This window comes from Apodemus sylvaticus, chromosome 1 (assembly GCF_947179515.1).
Source record: "Apodemus sylvaticus chromosome 1, mApoSyl1.1, whole genome shotgun sequence".
Classification (NCBI taxonomy): domain Eukaryota; kingdom Metazoa; phylum Chordata; class Mammalia; order Rodentia; family Muridae; genus Apodemus; species Apodemus sylvaticus.
Genome location: NC_067472.1, coordinates 126,665,290 through 126,682,789, shown reverse-complemented (window position 1 = coordinate 126,682,789; position 17,500 = coordinate 126,665,290). Strand labels below are relative to the sequence as shown.

Below are 17,500 nucleotides of genomic sequence, written 5' to 3'. Positions count from 1 at the left end.
ATCCAGGTCGCCCGGCTCAACTGTCACTCTCAACTAAGTCCCAATTCTGCTCCAAGTCCCCTTTCCCTGTTCCTGCCTATACAATGATTAAGCCTTTTCTCATCAACAAAGACATCAGACATTAAATTTTTTTTAATTTCAGGTAAAAAAAATGGGTCCTTTATAGCCATTGTTACCATGCTTTTAAGCAGACAGAAATCCTGGCAAAGCTGCATCTCTTCAGACTTAGAACTGTGGATCTGCCTTTTGTTAAGACAGGGAGAGGCTTGGAGCTCTCCGGTATCAAACATTTCCCTAGTGAGCAGGCAGTGCCTGTCTAGTGAGTAGGAACATCCCGCTATGGACTTCCCAAGGACCAGTGAACACTCACATTGAAATACTGCCTGTCCTCAAGGCTGCTAGAGATCAAGACACACTGACCCTGACCTAGCAGGAAATGCCCTAATGCAGATATCTTGCGCTAACCAAGCCCCGCCCCCCCTCAAAACGCTGGGAACAAATCCTGGTCTTGAGTAGGCTCAGCAAGCACTGTACCACAAAGCCACACCCTGACCTTTAAACATGGGGTCTGCAGGCATTCTTCACGGGCTAGGAACAGGCAACTCTGATTGTATCAACAGCTTTCTGTCAAAAATACAGTACTACACCTGAGACATTTCCAAGTGTCATGAGAACATGTCACTTGCCTCTCACGGAGAGAGAGCAGGCTAATAGTTGAAAAAAAAAATGCCTTCAGAATATCCTGCTGCTAAAATTACCCATTTCTTGCCAGGAGTGAGAAGGAATAAGAAGTCTCAATTACTGATCACACTCAGATGTATTTCGGGGACAAATTACTTACTTGGGAATGATTACTTGAGGTCTCGGTTTTCTCCTGGGACTTGTCTCTGGCCAACCTGGCAGCTTCTCTCACCTCCTGGAATTTCTCTGCAAACTGAACATATGGAACAGTTATTAGGACTTACTTTAATCTTATTCATGGCCATATCCAGTACCCACCTTGATTATTTTGTATCCATGTTAAGCCTATGAATTCTGTACAAATGGCAGAAAAATTCTATCTGCCCATTAAAAGGAAATAAAGACAAGAAATCCCTTTTCCCAATAAACACCACTGGTCACAGTCAGACTGGAACCTGTTTCAGAGTCTGATGCTAACTGGATGCGGTAACTGAGAGGAGGCACGAATTTAAAGTCCTCTGATTAGCAGTAAATAATACAAAGACATCACAAGAAATACAGCTTCTCCACAGAAGGAGCCCATGGGAGAGTCCACACACTCCACTGCAGGCATCCAAGGATCTGTAAGATAATGCCGTGAAAGGGCTGTGGTGTGCCCACCCAGAACCCCAGAAGTGTTCAGTCACACTGCAGTCACACTGACTGCAGCAGTCCAGCAGCAGCAACAACAAAACACACCTAAAGTGTTAGGGGGAAGCTTTAGGTACAAAACAGCAAAATGTCATACACAGCCTATGATTAGATCTTTAATTATCATGAAATTTGCTTTGAAATGCTTCAGCAAGAAAGTCGATGCAAGATAAAATGTTAACAAGGTAGTTAATCTTCAAGGTCAGCTTGATCCGGTTTGCAACCACCTGGAAGGCACACCCAGGTCTCTAAGAAGATTCACAGAGGAGGAAGACACACTCTGAGAGTAGATCCCATCCTGTGGGCCGGGATCTGGGAATGCTGGGGAGCGGGGGTGGGGGTGAGAGGCTGAGGACCAGCTTGTCTCCCTGCTTCCTGTCTACAGATGCTGTGGGGCCAGACAGCCACTTCCTGTCTTTGAGGGACTACACCTTTAAAGCAGGAGCCAAAAGAAACCCTTCTTTAGGTTGCAATGAGAAAACCAAACAATTAATTGACATCTGGCTGATATGCAGTTTATTATCCAATGTTCTCTATTTTAATATTTGGTATCTTCAGACACACCAGAAGAGGGCATCAGATCCCATTACAGATGGTTGTGAGTCACCATGTGGTTGCTGGGAATTGAACTTGGGACCTCTGGAAGAGCCGTCAGTGCTCTTAACCACTGAGATATCTCTCCAGCCCTGTATTTCTATAATTTAAAAATCCTCCACACATCAAATGATGTACAAGAAGAACAGAGGAGTAGCCCCTGGTTCTGGAAAGACTCAGTGTAGCAGTATAGGGCAAAACCAGAACAGGGAAGTGGGAAGGGGTGGATGGGAGAACAGGGGAAGGGAAGGAAAGGGGCTTATGTGACTTTCGGGGAGTGGGGAGCCTGAAAAGGGGAAATCATTTGAAATGTAAATAAAAAATATATCGAATAAAAAAAAGAATAAAAAAAAAATCCTAAAGTCAGGACTAGAGAGAGGGCTCAATAGTTAAGAGAACATAGTGCTCTTGTAGAGGGCCTGAGTTTGGTTCCTTGCACCTGAGTCAGGTGGTTCATAACCACCTGTTACTTCAGCTCCAATAGACCTAACGCTTTTCTCTGGAATCTCTGTGTACTGCACTTAAGTACATAAATCCACACTCAGACGCACATATATACATAATCTAAAGTAAACATTCAGCGAATCTTTTTTAAAAAATCCTAAAGTCACAGGGCAATCACTATACTAGCTTACAGTCACTGACAAACAAGAGTTTAATTAGCAGAATATCATTAGACCAGAGAGTTACTTAGAAACAATGCTGGTAGCATATATCTAGGAAGGGTAAGCGGCTACACTGAGACACACTGAGACCCTGGAAGTCCTGCCATGTGTTCATTTATGGGTGGGCAAGGCTCTCTCCTCTGAGCCTGCTTTCTGGGCCCTGACAGACAGCATATGCTGGCAAGCCCAGAACCCCATGTGAGGAGAAAAGGGCATGCGTCCCATTGCAGCCTGCGTTTCCCTCACCGCAGGCCCACTAACCGAGCCACAGACACGAGGCTTCAAAACTGACCACTCCAAAGCTCAGAGGAAAATCATCGCCTTCCACTTAAGCACATGAGGCTAATTGGGGATGGATGGGAAATGCCACTCCTTTGAGGGACCATGATGGGGAGAGGCCCTGCCTCTCCTGGAAAACCACACCACCCTGCCCCAGGTAGAGAACAGGCACAGGCGTGCTGTGAGTTCCTGCCTGCTGAGAAGGCAAACAATCTCATCAAAGACTAGTTCCCTCTCCACAAAGGAACCGTAAGTCTATAAAGGCCTTTGCTTATTTTCAAACAGACACAATCTTAAAAGGAAATTTCGAGGGGTTGGGGGGGGAGCTTTAAAGTAACAAGAAAGAGGAATTGGGCCAGAGAGATGGCTTAGCCGTTGAGAGCACTTATTGATCTTGTAAGACTGCAGGGCTTTAGTTCCCAGTACCCACAAGAGAGTTCACAATTCCAGTTCTGGGGGGCTGGGGAGTGGGTGTGTGTTCTGGTGCCCTCTTCTGGCCTCTTCAGATACTGCATAGGGATGGTGCATCAGATAACAGTTTGAAGAAATGCTCGTCTCAGCACTTGAAAAGCTGAGGCAGGAGGATTACTTAGAGTTGAAAGCCACCAAGTCTTGGCTACACAATGAATTCTAAGCCTGGACTATAGTGTGAGATCCTATCTCAAAAAGCAACAACAACAACAATATCAACAAACCTAAACAAACAAAACAAATTTATACATTACCAGTTGATATATAGGACAGCAGAATGAGCCCCGAGGATAGGGTCCTGTCAACTAAATAAAACTGAGCTTTGGGGCAGAAGGCTAACAGTAAATTAATGGGGAAGGTTATTCAGCTGCGGTAAGTGGGAGGCAAGTGTGCTGGGCTCCTGATGGATTAAAAGGCAGTTATGAGAAGGACCGACTTTGGAAATCAGTCCTCGGTGCAAACAAAATCAAGCATTTATCAAGCCACAGCTGGAGGGCTAGGAGCGTAATTCTCTAAACTTGGAAGACATGAAAGAAAGTCACAGAAGTGACAGGATTGACAATGGAACAATTCAAAGCTTTTAAATGTAGAAAAAACAAAAAACAAACAAACAAACAAAAAAAAACAAAAAAATATCCCCACTCACTCAGAAGGGAAGTAGCAGCCAGGGAAGGGACCTCAGGCAGGACAGGACACCATAAAAAAGGACCATTACTGTTTGACAGAGCTCACACACGATGGGGAGGAAAATATAAAAATGCCGATCAATAAATGGTGAGATTCATGAGCAAAATACAACGAATAAACAGCCTATAACTAGGCCTGCTCAGCCTGGCTGCAAATTAGAAGCAAAAATAATGAGGTGCCATTCTTTGCCTGTAAAATTAGCACACGCTAAACACAATCCTAAACCCGGGTGCTGGCAAGATCTTTCCGTTTTGGTACGTGTTTTGGTACAGCCCCACTGAGAAGCAATTTGGAAGTACATATTGTGAGTGACAAAAATATTCATTCCTACTGACACAGCGATAGAACTCCCAGGAAACCACAGAGAAAATAATTGAGAATATGAAAAAAAGGGGCCTTCAATGTAGTGATCATAATCCCAGCATTATCCACAATAATGAAAACCTGGAAGTGCTCCAAAACCCCACGAGCACACTGGAGGAGCACTACTGGGGGAGCAGAGGCAGGAGCCGGAGACCCCAAAGTTACCATCCAGTGGAGATCACCTCTGGGTCTAAAGCTTTCTAATATTTCTCCCTTATTATATTAAAAAGCATTATATGCGTGTAAGCGTAGAGAAATATTGTTTTAATCTTTTGTTATTATTGTGTCCGTCGGAGGATAGCCTGTGGCTGCAATTCTCTGTCTGTACTTTGGCGTGGGTCCCGGGGATCAGACTCAGGAGGATCTGCATGGGGCAAGCGCTTTTACCTGCCGAGCCATCTCAGTGACCCAGATGTTTATAAGACCTATGGTCTCCTCATCTAGAGATGAGCGCTGGCCAACAAACTTCCAATATATATATAAATATGCATCCATCACTTCTTTTAAACGAGATTGCGGATCTTGTCTCATAGCCAATTTTGAAATTAATAATATGGCATTAATACTTCCAAGCATTTATATGATCTTCCACTAAATTATCTTTATTGCTGCACAATATTATCCTGAAGGACACATGAGACTGTTTAATCAATTTCCTTTTTTTCTCTTTCTTTTTTAAATACAGGGTCTCACTACACAGCCTTGACTAGCCTGGAACTCACAGAGCTCTGTCTGCCTCTGCCTCCCGAGGGCTGGGGTTAGAGATGTGCATCACCACCCTGTTAAGCAGTTTCCTTACGTTGGATTTTCAGTTTGTCTGTTTGTTTCTTACTTTGACCCAGCAAGAATACCCCTGTAGTAGCTACACCATGCCACCTATATTTCCTTTCAGTTTCCTAGGATGAAGCCTACAGATAGAAGAATATTTAAAACAGGGTTTTCTGAAATATATTGCCAAGTACATGGCTTATTTATGTTTTATTTCTGAGGTAGCTTTCTGAAGTTTCTAAAGTTGCAAGTATTTTAATCAAAATTGTCATCATTTATGAAAAACAAGACTACTTGACCTTATATGTGGCTATTTGGGGGGGGGGGCTTTTGAAGACCTAAACCCTATTGCTTATTAACGCTATTAAAACCTGAGTATTTTCTTTCCTACTAGCTTAACGAAATCTCACCATTAGGTGGGACAGTGAGGAGGAATGAGGTTGGTCAGGTTCATCGTGGTGACCTACTTTATTGTTCATTTTGTTTGTTTTGGAATGGAAGGCTGGGCACCCAGGCCTTGCAAGGGAGCCAAGGATGACAGTCCCTATTTTTTTTTTTTTCAGAAAAGTGCTGTCGCCACCCTCTGCTTCCTCCTGCTTCCTTCCATGGGTGCAGGATTGCTAGAGCTTGAGATGAAAGACCAACAAAAGGAAAAACAAACAAAAGAAAAGGCTCCAAACACTCGGAGCCAACAGTGTGGAAGCAGGGTGTCTCAGGCATTCACTGTTCTGTTGCCGACACCAGGGCAACGCTGATGGAAGGAAGCCTTGCTTGGGCCCTGCTTCACAACAGATCCTGGATTGGTCACTTCCTGAAACCCTCTCTGCTGTCCTCGTCCAGGCCACTGCCATCTCTGACCTGGTTTTGTACTATTGGCTCCCAATGAGTCACACTTCCACTCTTGCCCCCACCACAGTCTCTTTCCAATGCAGCAGCCATAGCTAAGGCTAGCGATGGACGCCTACGATCCTCAGAGGCCAAAGGCAAGAGGATGACGAATTTGAGGCCAGCCTGGAGACCATTCTCACCGTCTCTGTCTCTGTCTCTCTCTCTCTCATACACACACACACACACACACACACACACACACACTCCTCCATCTTAGTCACTGTCATATTGCTGCGAAGCAACACCATGGCCAAGGCAACACTTAAAAAAGAAAGTATTTAATTGGGAACTTGCTTACAGTTTTGGAGGGCTAGTTTACTGTCATGGTGGCAGGGAGCATGGCGACATGCATGGTGCTAGAGCAGTAGCGGAGAGCTACATCCTAATCCATAGGCAGAGAGAGAGAGAGAGAGAGAGAGAGAGAGAGAGAGAGACAGACAGAGACAGAGACAGAGACAGACAGAGGGAGAGAGGGAGAGAGAGGGGGGGAGTTGAGCCTGGTGTGGGCTTTTGAAGCCTCCAAGCCCACTCCCAGTGACACACTTCCTCTAACAAGGCCACACCCTGATCTCTTTAATCCTTCCCAAATCGTGCCCCTCTCTGATGATATATGAGTTTGCGAGGGCGGTTCTTATTCAAATCACCGCACAGAGCCAGCAGCGGCCTGCCTCAGAACTTTGCATAGCAAGATTAGTGGCATCTGTCTGAGCACTGTGGTCATGTTTTGTGTTATTCGCAGCCACCGGCACTCTAACTAAAGCATATCAAGAGAACACCTAATGGCTGCAGGTAGAAAACTGCACTCACACTAGATGACTGGAGAGACGGATACGCGGTGCTACTCTTCCGACCGCAGTAGATAAGTAAGGGACTGTGAGGGGACATGCGGGTTATGGATTATTTATTATTTATTTATGGCGGGTGTACACGCACGCCATGGCAAGCATGTAGAGTCAGAGGACACCCTGTGGGAGTTCTCTCCTCACACCATGCAGTACCAAGGCTTGAGCTCAGGTCTATAGCCTTAGAGGCAGCTGCCTTCATTGACTGAGCCATCTCATAGGCCCCTGTCCTAGCTTCACTTTTGATGCTGAGGTTAAAATAATCTGAAAAACACAAAAACAAAAACATAAAACAAAAACCTTACAGGAGAAAAGGTTTACTTCAGCTCACAATTTCATGTTTTTGTGGGGAAGCCACAGCATCGGGAGCTTGAAACAGTTGGTTCTATCCACAGTGGAGCAAAGGGAAGTGCATGTGTGTGTGGATGTGTGTTTGCTTGTGTGTGGCTCGGTTGCCTCTCACACGGTGCCCAGCATCCTTGCCTAGGGAATGGGAGCGCCCACAGTGGATTGGGTCTCCTTATATTAATTAACTAACAAAGACAATTCCCTGCAGAGATACCCACAGGTCAACCAGATATAGACAAGCCCCTATTGAGAGCCTTTCTCCGGTGGTTCTACAAGTGTCAAGTTGACAATTAAGGTAAGCACCACCCACGCTCCAAATTAAATTGTGGAAGCTGAAAGCCAAGGCAGATGAGCTGGGCCGCACCTGCCTGGAGCAGGAGAGACGCCATTGCCCCTAATTAAAGACCATGTTTCCTCTGTCTGCAGAGAGGGAGAAGGGGGCCAACACAGAACGGTAGGAATGTGAGGTCGTCAGAACGGTGGCTTTAATGACTGCCTCACCCTTCTACCTGGTTCCTCCCAGAACCTCGTTTTACCAGAGCATGTCCGCCCCTTCCCACCACTCCTCAGTAGGCTGAGGAACTGTGTCTTCTCTAGTGGGTGGACACACGGATCCCTATTCGATTCCAGGAATATATAACTTTTATTATTTTTGGAAAGTCTGTCTAAGGAGCACAATGTTTCTGTGCCATACTTCCTGGGCTGTGGTTGTGGAGTTGTCCTAATGAGAGCTGTGGAAGAACAAGGTATCTATTTTCCTTCTGGGGGTCAGAGAGAGAAGTCTGTATGAAGTGTCAAATGTCCACCCTGGAGTTTTTCTCTCCAGCCCACAGTGTCTGATTACCCGGCCTGCTGAGCCTGCTATAGGTCTGTGGGTGGCCACACTGAGAAGTCAGAAATACCCAGTCACTGCTACCCTTCAGCGCGCAAGCTTGGGAACCTTCAGGCCTCTGTGCTAGCTAATTGCCCCTTGTCGAGGCTGCTAGCCTCAGTCCCTGGCAATTTATCAGTGTGTGGTTAATGGCTCCCTTCAAAGAACAAGGAAAAGCTGACTTGAAGTATTTTTGGATAAAGGACATATTTGAGAGCTTGTCTCAGACATCTCTGTGATGATGGCAGGTCCTAGTCACAGAGCAGAGATGTCAGTGTTGTCAGAGACTGGGGCCTCAGGAAGAAGGGACACTCCTCCTTAATAACAGGACATTTTCTTCGTCTGGGAGGAACTGGAAGTAGCTCCTATCAAGGTCTTGTCAGGTCCCAAGGCAGGAACATCCACAGTTTGATCCAGTTTTTTCAGAGATGTCCTTTGAGTCTTTTACATGGAAGTATCTCCTTCAACTGTCCTCGCTACCTTCTTTTCTCTGCAGAATGAAAGGATTGTACCAGGAAGCTGTGAGTGCTTCTCTCAGCTGGGTTCTGGGGAACTTCTGTGCCTGGATGGAGGCAGAAGCCTGAGCTGAGCTGGGCCCAGACACGCCCGATGCGTGCCCAGCAGTCCGAGCCTACAGGGCCATCTGGGCAGGTTGAAGAATGAATGAGCGGTCCTAAGGGCTGGGGAGGACAAGGGACTCTCCAGCATCTCCTCTCTCCACCCTGAAGCTCACAGGGCTGGAAACTACACAAACCCCTGCTTCACTGCAGACATAGGAGGTCCTGGCCATCGCATCTTTGGTCACCATCACAGTGCACGCTGGTCCTCTCTGCCACCATTCTGCATCTGCTCCCCCTCCCATTTCAGAAGAGGTTGCCGCCATCATCCCCCGCACCTCCTCCCACGCACCATCATCTCAGGGGTGGGCTCCCTCACCCACCTCTCAAAGTTCTGCCATTTAAAAAAAAAACTCTTAAAAATTCTCTATCTCTTCTTCAAATCTTCCTCAGCTCTACCCTGAACTGAATCTGACTTGCTTCCAGGAAAAAAAAAAATCTATCTGAAATGCAAATCTGGTCACTTTACTTTTGGGCTAAAATCCTTCTAAGGTCACAAGATAAAATTCAGAAATCCCAGCATGCTTTACAAGACCATCCGAAAGCTGGCTTCTAGCAGTCACACCAAATCAGGGAAGACTTGGTGATAGTCTGTGGCTCCCTCTAGAACACACAGCACGGTGCCAGCGCTCCAGCTGGGACTGCTGCTTCCTGCTATTGGAATGGCAATGGCACACCTGGACGCAGGCCTGGATGCACGCCTTGGAACCCCCCACTGACCCGAGCATACAAGAAAAGTGACCGTCCACACTGGACCGGGAAAATCAGCAAGGCTAGAGGTGTACGGGAAGGGAAGAAACAGATCTGGACAATTAGTAACAAAGACATTTGGGAACTAACAACTGGTCACAGGTGTAACCACTCCCTAAAAAAAAAAAGAGTCATATTTCATGTGAATGCCCCTCAGAAATTCCCACTCTTCAGAAGACAAGTCTTTCTGAGCCATGCAGCAGCAAGGGCTCTGTGGGGGCCCCAACGCAGCCTCCTTACAATCAGAAGACCAATGGGTAAACTGACCGCGGTGCCAGAAGAAAAGGTGTCAAATGGTCTATGCAAGACATAGCCTGCTCTCCATAGTCATCCTGACCTCTGACCCCACAGAATGCCCAGCTATTAGTGTACAGCAGTGAGCATCACAGAGCAGAGTGACCAGCTAGCTCCTGGAGAAGCTGGTCACACTGGGCCCTTTCTCCACAGACACAGTAGAATGTCACTGGGGATTGCACTTCTGAGATGGCCAGGTATCTACCAGCCCCACCAGTCACACCTTCATCTAGAGCAGGAGTTCCCAATCTTCCTAGTGCTGCAACCCCTTAGTACAGTTCCTCATGGTGTGGTGACCTCGCCCCCCCCCCCCCAACCATAAAATGTTCTTCATTGCTACTTCACAACTGGGATTTTTGATGTACAGATGACCCAGTGAAAGGGTCATTCACTCCCAAAGGGGTTGTGACTCACAGGTAAGAATCACTGGTCAAGTGTCTGAGTTACATCACACTGCTGTAGGCCTAGGAAGTCTGTGGAGACTGCAGCCAAGCTTCCAATGCAGAGAAGCTAGAGTCTGATGGCCAGATGATCCCCAGGTCCTGGAGAGCTTTATCACGCAGTGCAGCAGGTTGAAAGAGCTCCCCGCCCGGCCCTGCCCTGCCCCACCCCACCCCACCCATGTCCTGCCCCTGCCCCGCTTCCAGAGTCACAGTACACAAGTGTAGCACAGTGGGACAGGGTTTAGGAGGAGAGTCCAGTCGTGATAACCAATGGCCTGGTAACTTACTCTTTTTCCTGCTGCAACCAGATTCCTGCCAAGAACCAACTTAAGAGTAGGAGGAGTTATAGCTTAATAAGGGGTGTGGCTCACCACAGTTGGGAAGGCATGGTGGTGGGAGGTAAAAAACGGGCCACACCAAGGGTGGACAGGAAGTGAAGCCAAGCTATTAAATGTCAAGTCTTGCTCCTATAGAGCCACCTCCTCCATTGAGGCCCTGCATCCTGAAGGTTCTATAACCTTCCCACAGCATCACCAGGACAAAAGCCATGAGCCATGGGGACATTTCGCCTCTAACTATACCTGACCACGGCACTTCCGCTTCTTGCCCTGTGTTTCTGGACTCTAGTCAGACAATGGACACTCAGAGAACCAGCAGGCCAGCTAATGTCTCCGGCTTGATGAGCTTCCTTTACCCCACAAGCTGCTCAGTTTTCATGGAGCCTGCTGTATCAGAAAGGGCTCTCCTCACCTACAGCAGCACAGCGCCACCAAGGGGTGGCTTCTGAAGGGGGGGGGCACCCAACCATCCCCATCCCACTGTGGGAAGGAGCACGTACCTTTGTGAGCTGCAGCTCCGAGGAGAATCCCAAACCAAACACGGTGTTGGCTCTGCTGTCCGCCCACTGCCCGAACTTCTGTGACGTTTTGGTGAAAGTCATGTTCGGGGTGATAGTGCTGTTTATGATCACCTGCAGGAGACAGCCAGAGCAAGACTGTTAACTCTGAACTAGAGCCTTTTAATCCTCTCCCAACAAAGCCAGTGGCTACGGGCGCTTCCTCTGTCTGTTGTTGCATTTGTGCCTGAGTTGTTCTGACCAGGGTAGACACACAGGCAGGAGAAAGGGCATTTCAGACACTTAACAACGCAAGAGTCTAAAACAGGATCTTGCACATTATCAATAGGAAAATACTTTTCCCAAGAAAAGCATGGTTTCCAAAGTTGATGTTTTACTGCCCTAAACATACCAAGGTCAGCCATTTGCACATTCCCAGAGGAACCACCCTCACCGCCTCCCACTTTTGAAATCCCTGCCACTCAGATATCTAGGTACACCAGTTAGTACTTCCACCAGCAGGAGGGCCTTTGCTTCCCCAGGGGGAGGAGAAGACATTCCGATTTTGAGAGTAGGTAGAGGGTTAATTGATATAGATTGGTCATGCTGGTATAAGCAGGGTTCTGTGAGGAAGGGCACAGGGATCTGGTGCTGGCTGTTACCACCCATGGCCTCAAAAAGAAGGAGAGAGCCACAGACCCTGGAAGAAAAGATCATGTAGAACACGTGTTTTCTAATTTTGTATTTCTGGTTAGCAGAACTGCTGCCATGAAATAAATATCCAATACATGTTTTTAGTACATGAATGAATGTGTCATGTACCAGATGACCCGTGGCCAATCACAAGCATACCCCAAGGGGTCCCTTGAACGTTAGTAGATAAAGTCTGACCAGTTTAGCCCACATCTCCCAGCCTGCCCCTACTAGGCTGTCCCAGAGTTAGTCATGATGCAATAACAAGAGGAACACACTCATATTTCTTTAAAACCAGACAATTCCTAATTTCTTATAAAATATTTTTTTATCTAATCTAATCTTATCTTTAAAGAAGGGGAAACTGAGGTTCAACAAAGTCAATTGACTCATTCAAGGTCATAAACCCGCAAGTGGTTAAAACTATGAGTTTAAGAACATGGTCAGGAAAATAAACCATGGGGAACAATGCCACTAGGAACTGTGAAAGGCTCCAGGAAGACAGGTAGAGAGCCTTCTTTTACCTTGGGTGCATTTTACCTCAGGTGCATTTTACCTCAGGTGCATTTTACTTCAGGTGCATTTTACCTCAGGTACATTTTACCTCAAATGTATTTTACCTCAGGTGCATTTTACTTCAGGTACATTTTACTTCAACTGCATTTTACCTCAGGTGCATTTTACCTTGTGTTTTTACATCAGGTGCATTTTACCTCAGGTGCATTTTGTTCCCTGGTTTGTTCTTGGACATGATTTTTCATGTGCTTCATGTGACAAACACTTACATTCAATTTATATGACATGTTCTTGTAGGATGTCAGAACATAGCTAATAGAACCCAATCTGGTCAGTGAATCCTGAATTTGGATCTGGCCTTCTGCCTTGTTTTTTTGTGCTTTCCCACATATAATCTGTAGTACATGTCAGGCAATTGTGTTTCCGTTGGTCTGTCCTGAGAAAGTTCTGGGAAAGGGCTGCTCTGTTAATAGTATGTGCTTACTGATGTTTATTTACATGTTTTTCAGAATTCAAACAACCTTCCTTGGATCATTGCTTTCTTTGTTGCATTCATGTGTAAAAGCACTCTGAAACTGAGGTAAGACTCTACAGCATTAGTCGTCCATCCTTCCATGTCCTCAGATCCCAAGCTCAGCAGACAAGATCTGCACAGGTGACAAAGTGGACAGGTGTGTGTGTGTGTGTGTGAGAGAGAGAGAGAGAGAGAGAGAGAGAGAGAGAGAGAGAGAGAGAGAGAGAGAGAAACAGAGAGACAGAGAGAGACAGAGAGAGACAGAGAGAGACAGAGAGACAGAGACACAGAGAGAGAGAGAAATAAATTGCTTACAAAGCTGTGGTTAATGTGGATGGATTGCATACAAAGCAATGGTTAACTGATTTCAAGAGCAAGGCCTAGTCATCCTGCTTGGAGGGAGGGCGCCCTTCAGCTTCTCTGACCTATGACTTCATCAGCTTGGGGAAATTCTCGCCATTCTCTCCACAGATTGCCTCTGTCACCTTCTCTCCTTGCCTCTCTTTCCCGCCTCAGTTCTACATGCTGGGCCATCTGAGTGTGTCTAACATGGTTCACACTGTTTACCACCAGCCCCTCGTTCTTGGTTCTCTCTGGTTTAATGTAGGCATTTTAAAAAGATTAATTCTTTATTATTTTTAATTCCGTATATGTGTTGGGGGAGATGGCTGCCTGTGAGTGTCGTTGCCTGTGGAGGTCAAAGGTGTTGGGTGTCCTGAGGTTGGAGATACAGGTGACTGTGAGCCACCCAACACGGGTGCTGGGACTGAAATTGAGTCCTGAGGAAGAGCACCACGTGTTCCCAACCACTACGCCATTTCTCCAGGGTTCAGTCTGGGTGTTTAAAATCCATCCGTTTTCTTGTTCACTGGTCGTGGTGGCTGATGCAGTCTATCTGCCATTAAACCCATGCTCAGCACTGGGTCTAGATGTGGCGTGTGGGAGGTCGGACAGGGACAGGGACTAGCTAGTTGCTAGTCTAGATGAGCATGAGCCTCCTCCTCTAGCCCTCCCAGTTCTGGGATTCACCACCATTCCCCCTCCATTGAGGTGTCTTTAAAAGCTAGCATATTTGATATTTTAAAAATATGTTCTAGCTCAAAAGGTGAATCATGGTATGCACTCACTAATAAGTGGTTATTAACCTAGAAAACTGGAATACCCAAAACATAATTCACACATCAAATGAGATACAAGAAGAAAGCAGGAGTGGTCCCTGGTTCTGGAAAGACTCAGTGAAACAGTATTTGGCAAAACCAGAACGGGGAACTGGGAAGGGGTGGGAGGGAGGACAGGGGAAGAGAAGGGGGCTTACGGGACTTTCGGGGAGTGGGGGGGGCTAGAAAAGGGGAAATCATTTGAAATGTAAATAAATTATATCGAATAAAAAAAAAGAATGAAAAAAAATATACAAAAAAAAAATATGTTCTAGGACCAGGCATGGTGGAACACACCTGCAATTCTAGCAATCGAATGGGAGAGCTAGATCTCTGTGAGTTTGAGGCCAGTCTCATGTCCAGAGGAGTTTCAGGACAGTTCGGGTCTACTTAGTGAAACCTTCTCAGTCAGCCAGTCAATCAATCAATCAATCAATCAATCAGTCTTCTAAATCTTTGAGGATATTTTCCCTTTGCCTATCTTGTTCATTTTCCCTCTATTTCCTCAATATATCAATCACATTTATTTTAAAATCCTTACTGCAAACACTAACATCTGGACCATCTCTGAATCTTTCATTATCTGGGTTTCCCCTTCCTGACTCTAAGCATATGGTCCTGCCTTTCTGCAGGTCCGGTCTTTGTTGTTTTTAATCTCATGCTGAAATATGCAATGATTCTATAGAATGTTACCATCTGCCAGGGGAAGGTCCCCTTCTCCTCTGCTGGGAAAAGTAGGTAGACAAGAACTCCCTTCTTTTCTGGGCTATACTGGGTCAGCCTGGGTTTCAGCTCCTGTGAGGCTCAGTCTCCCTTGGTTCAGTCCTGGACTCAGGGCAGGCCATTTAAATCCACATGTCTTTATGACTTGGCCAGCCTCACATACACATTGGCCTTCAGATTTGTAGGTAGCTGAGAATATCCTTAAAGTCCTGATGCCCCTGCCTCTACCTACCACGTGCTGGGGTTGTAGACATTGCCACCACCCAACCAGCAGTTGTGAAGGGGAACTTGGCTGTGTGTCTGTGGTTACTCAGGTCTCCCCTGTCATTTAAGCTATGACATCATCAGGATCTCCTCTGGTTTCTCCACCAGTAGCAACCATTCTGCAGGGCCCAGTTCAGTGTGCAGCCTGAAGCTGCCCCTAGTCAGTAAGTGCCCAGGTGACAGAGTGCATAGGAGCCCAGTGTCCATTCCTTACTAGCTCTGGGGCTTTCATGTTTTTTGTGTATTGTAGATTCTTGGCAGGGGCTCAGTTTCTGCATACTGTAAATTAAGAAGATGCCTTTCTTGGGTTGAGGAAAGAAGAGCCAGCCACGTTGAAGCTCCTTGGTGCTGAGTTTCAGTTCTATCTCTTCAGCCACTGCTAAGCGCTTTGCTGACTCCCCTCCCCCAGCAGCATCTCTGCCAGAGCCAAGCCCCAACCTTCAGCCTGTATCCAGAATTGGCAAATGTTTACAGGAGAGAGGCTGCCATCTTGGCTCTGCACGGTCCCATCTCTGGCCCTCATTGTGGTAGAGTTCTCTGATGTCCCCAAAACATATTCGTGGAGCTAAAGATGCAGCTCTTGGGTACAGTACTTGCTTCACATGTGCAAGGTCCTAGGTTTGAGCCCCCAAGTTTCCCCAAAGTCCTATTTTCCCTACTGGTTATCAGAGAGCACACTGGCCCACTAGAAGCTACAAACCTCACTTAGAGCAGCGTGCTGAACACACACTTCACTGCTTGCTTGGACATTATTCTACATTGTTTATGGGAAACACACAGTCTCTCACAAGAGACTTCATCTCACGTTGATTAAGCAAAGCTGGGCTTAGGCCTGCCAGTCTAGCTTGTCAGAGTGGCTTTAAAAGCTCAGCTGGTCTCCAAGTCCATGTATTCACTCAAAGCAGGGATTCTAGACCACTTAGCACCAGATCATCTGTTTCCTCTTCCACCTGCAGCATGTGATGTAAAGTGGAGAGAGCAAGGGGCTCTGTGTCAGACCACAGCCCACAGCCCAGACTCCTCCCATCTACTCTTCTGTCTCCTGAGAGAAGGGTCTAGCCACTCAACCAGAACCAAGCTTGCCCCCCATCGTCTGAGTCCCGTGTCTTTGTCTCCAGCTCTAGGGCATACCTCTCTCCCAAACAATTTTACTCTGTACTCCCCCTGCCCCACAGGTAACGGGAGGTCTGTTTGTCCTTGGGACACAAGATGCTGACCTTGCAGAACTCAGAAGGATTTCTGCAGAGGGAGCTGCATCCTCCTCCTCCTCCTTATCCCTCTCTGAAAGGTCTGCTCTGTAGTCACCACTCCCTGTCATCAGCAGCAAAGTGCCACAGCCCTTATCTACAACAAGCTGGACATCAGCCAGGGGGCAGAAAAGTGAAAGCCACATTTGTCAGGCTGCCCTTGGAGTTCTTCACACTGGCTGGCTCCCTGTAGGCTCTACACGCCTTGGCTGGTTCCAAACAGGCTCACCCAAGGTTCTAAGACATCCTAGATCAGGAAGGAAGGAAGGAAGGAAGGAAGGAAGGAAGGAAGGAAGGGAGGGAGGGAGGGAGGGAGGGAGGGAGGGAGGGAAGAAAAGGAAAGAAATGGTGGCAAGGAAGGCCACCATTTAGCATCACAGCATCCTTTTACCTTGTCCCAGCTACCTGAGGTACTGAGCAACATCACTGGCAGAGCAGTAAACCACACCTATGTACGTGAGACAGCTGCCCTCTGCCTGCTCCCTGAAAACCCAGAGCATTGATCTTCAAGAGCATCAAGAGCGACAATCCCAGTGGGCATGCTTTCAAAATGTCCCCAGCCTTGGAATCTTCTTCCTTTTCTTGTCGCTAACATGGAAACAGCCCCTGCGCTACACTTGGCTTGTCCACTAAGCCTGAGTCCTTCAGGCAAACTGGGAAGCAGTTAGAAGGCCTGCTCTTTCCGTGTCTTCACCTCTCAGCTTGGCCTATCCCTTCCAGTCAACTGCATTGGCACCCGGAAGGCTTATGTGTCTCTTGGACACTCTAAGTCAGCATTGGTTCCTACCATTCTCAGACATAAAGGAAGGAAGGGAAGAAAGCGAACACATATAAAAAGACCCCTTTAAAAACAATGTTTCTGTTTTTTGAAAAAGTGCCTTGCTGTATGTAGCCCAGGCTGACCTTGAACTTGAGATCTTCCTGACTTAGCCACCCAAGTGCTGGACTGGAGGCACACACCTACAGAGCCAGCTGGAAAGACTGTTTAATCTGTTGCATGCAGTGGCAAAGTGCCCTGTGTGGGGGTGGGCAGGAGGGACAGCCTGAGTTCAGGAGGAAGAGATGCGAACTTAAGGGGACGAGGACAGCTTAGTTCTGGGCAAGGGAATGGTCTGCTCCTAGGACACTAGAGAGAATGAGGCTGATGGGCAGACTGATTAGCTCAGGCTTTGCTGGCAGTATGTAAATGGCCTTGTATAATGGTTATCACTACTATATGGTCACCACATTCAAGATACGTCAGATACCATCAAAGGTCTGGGTAGGAACATGGACCAATGGGACTGCTATACGTCAGCAA

General features: G+C 47.0%; 1 protein-coding gene across 2 annotated transcripts in view; it reads right to left on the bottom strand.

Moving 5' to 3' along the window:
- The window catches only part of Homer2 (homer scaffold protein 2), a 96,426-nt gene that overhangs the window by 13,600 nt on the left and 65,326 nt on the right, over positions 1-17,500 (bottom strand). For both annotated transcript variants that reach the window (XM_052159642.1, XM_052159648.1), the window contains exons 3-4: positions 11,090-11,221; positions 842-934 (exon numbers count right to left, since the gene is read on the bottom strand). In XM_052159642.1, coding sequence (XP_052015602.1) covers positions 842-934; positions 11,090-11,221 — 225 coding nt within the window. The remainder of the gene's footprint in view (positions 1-841; positions 935-11,089; positions 11,222-17,500) is intronic.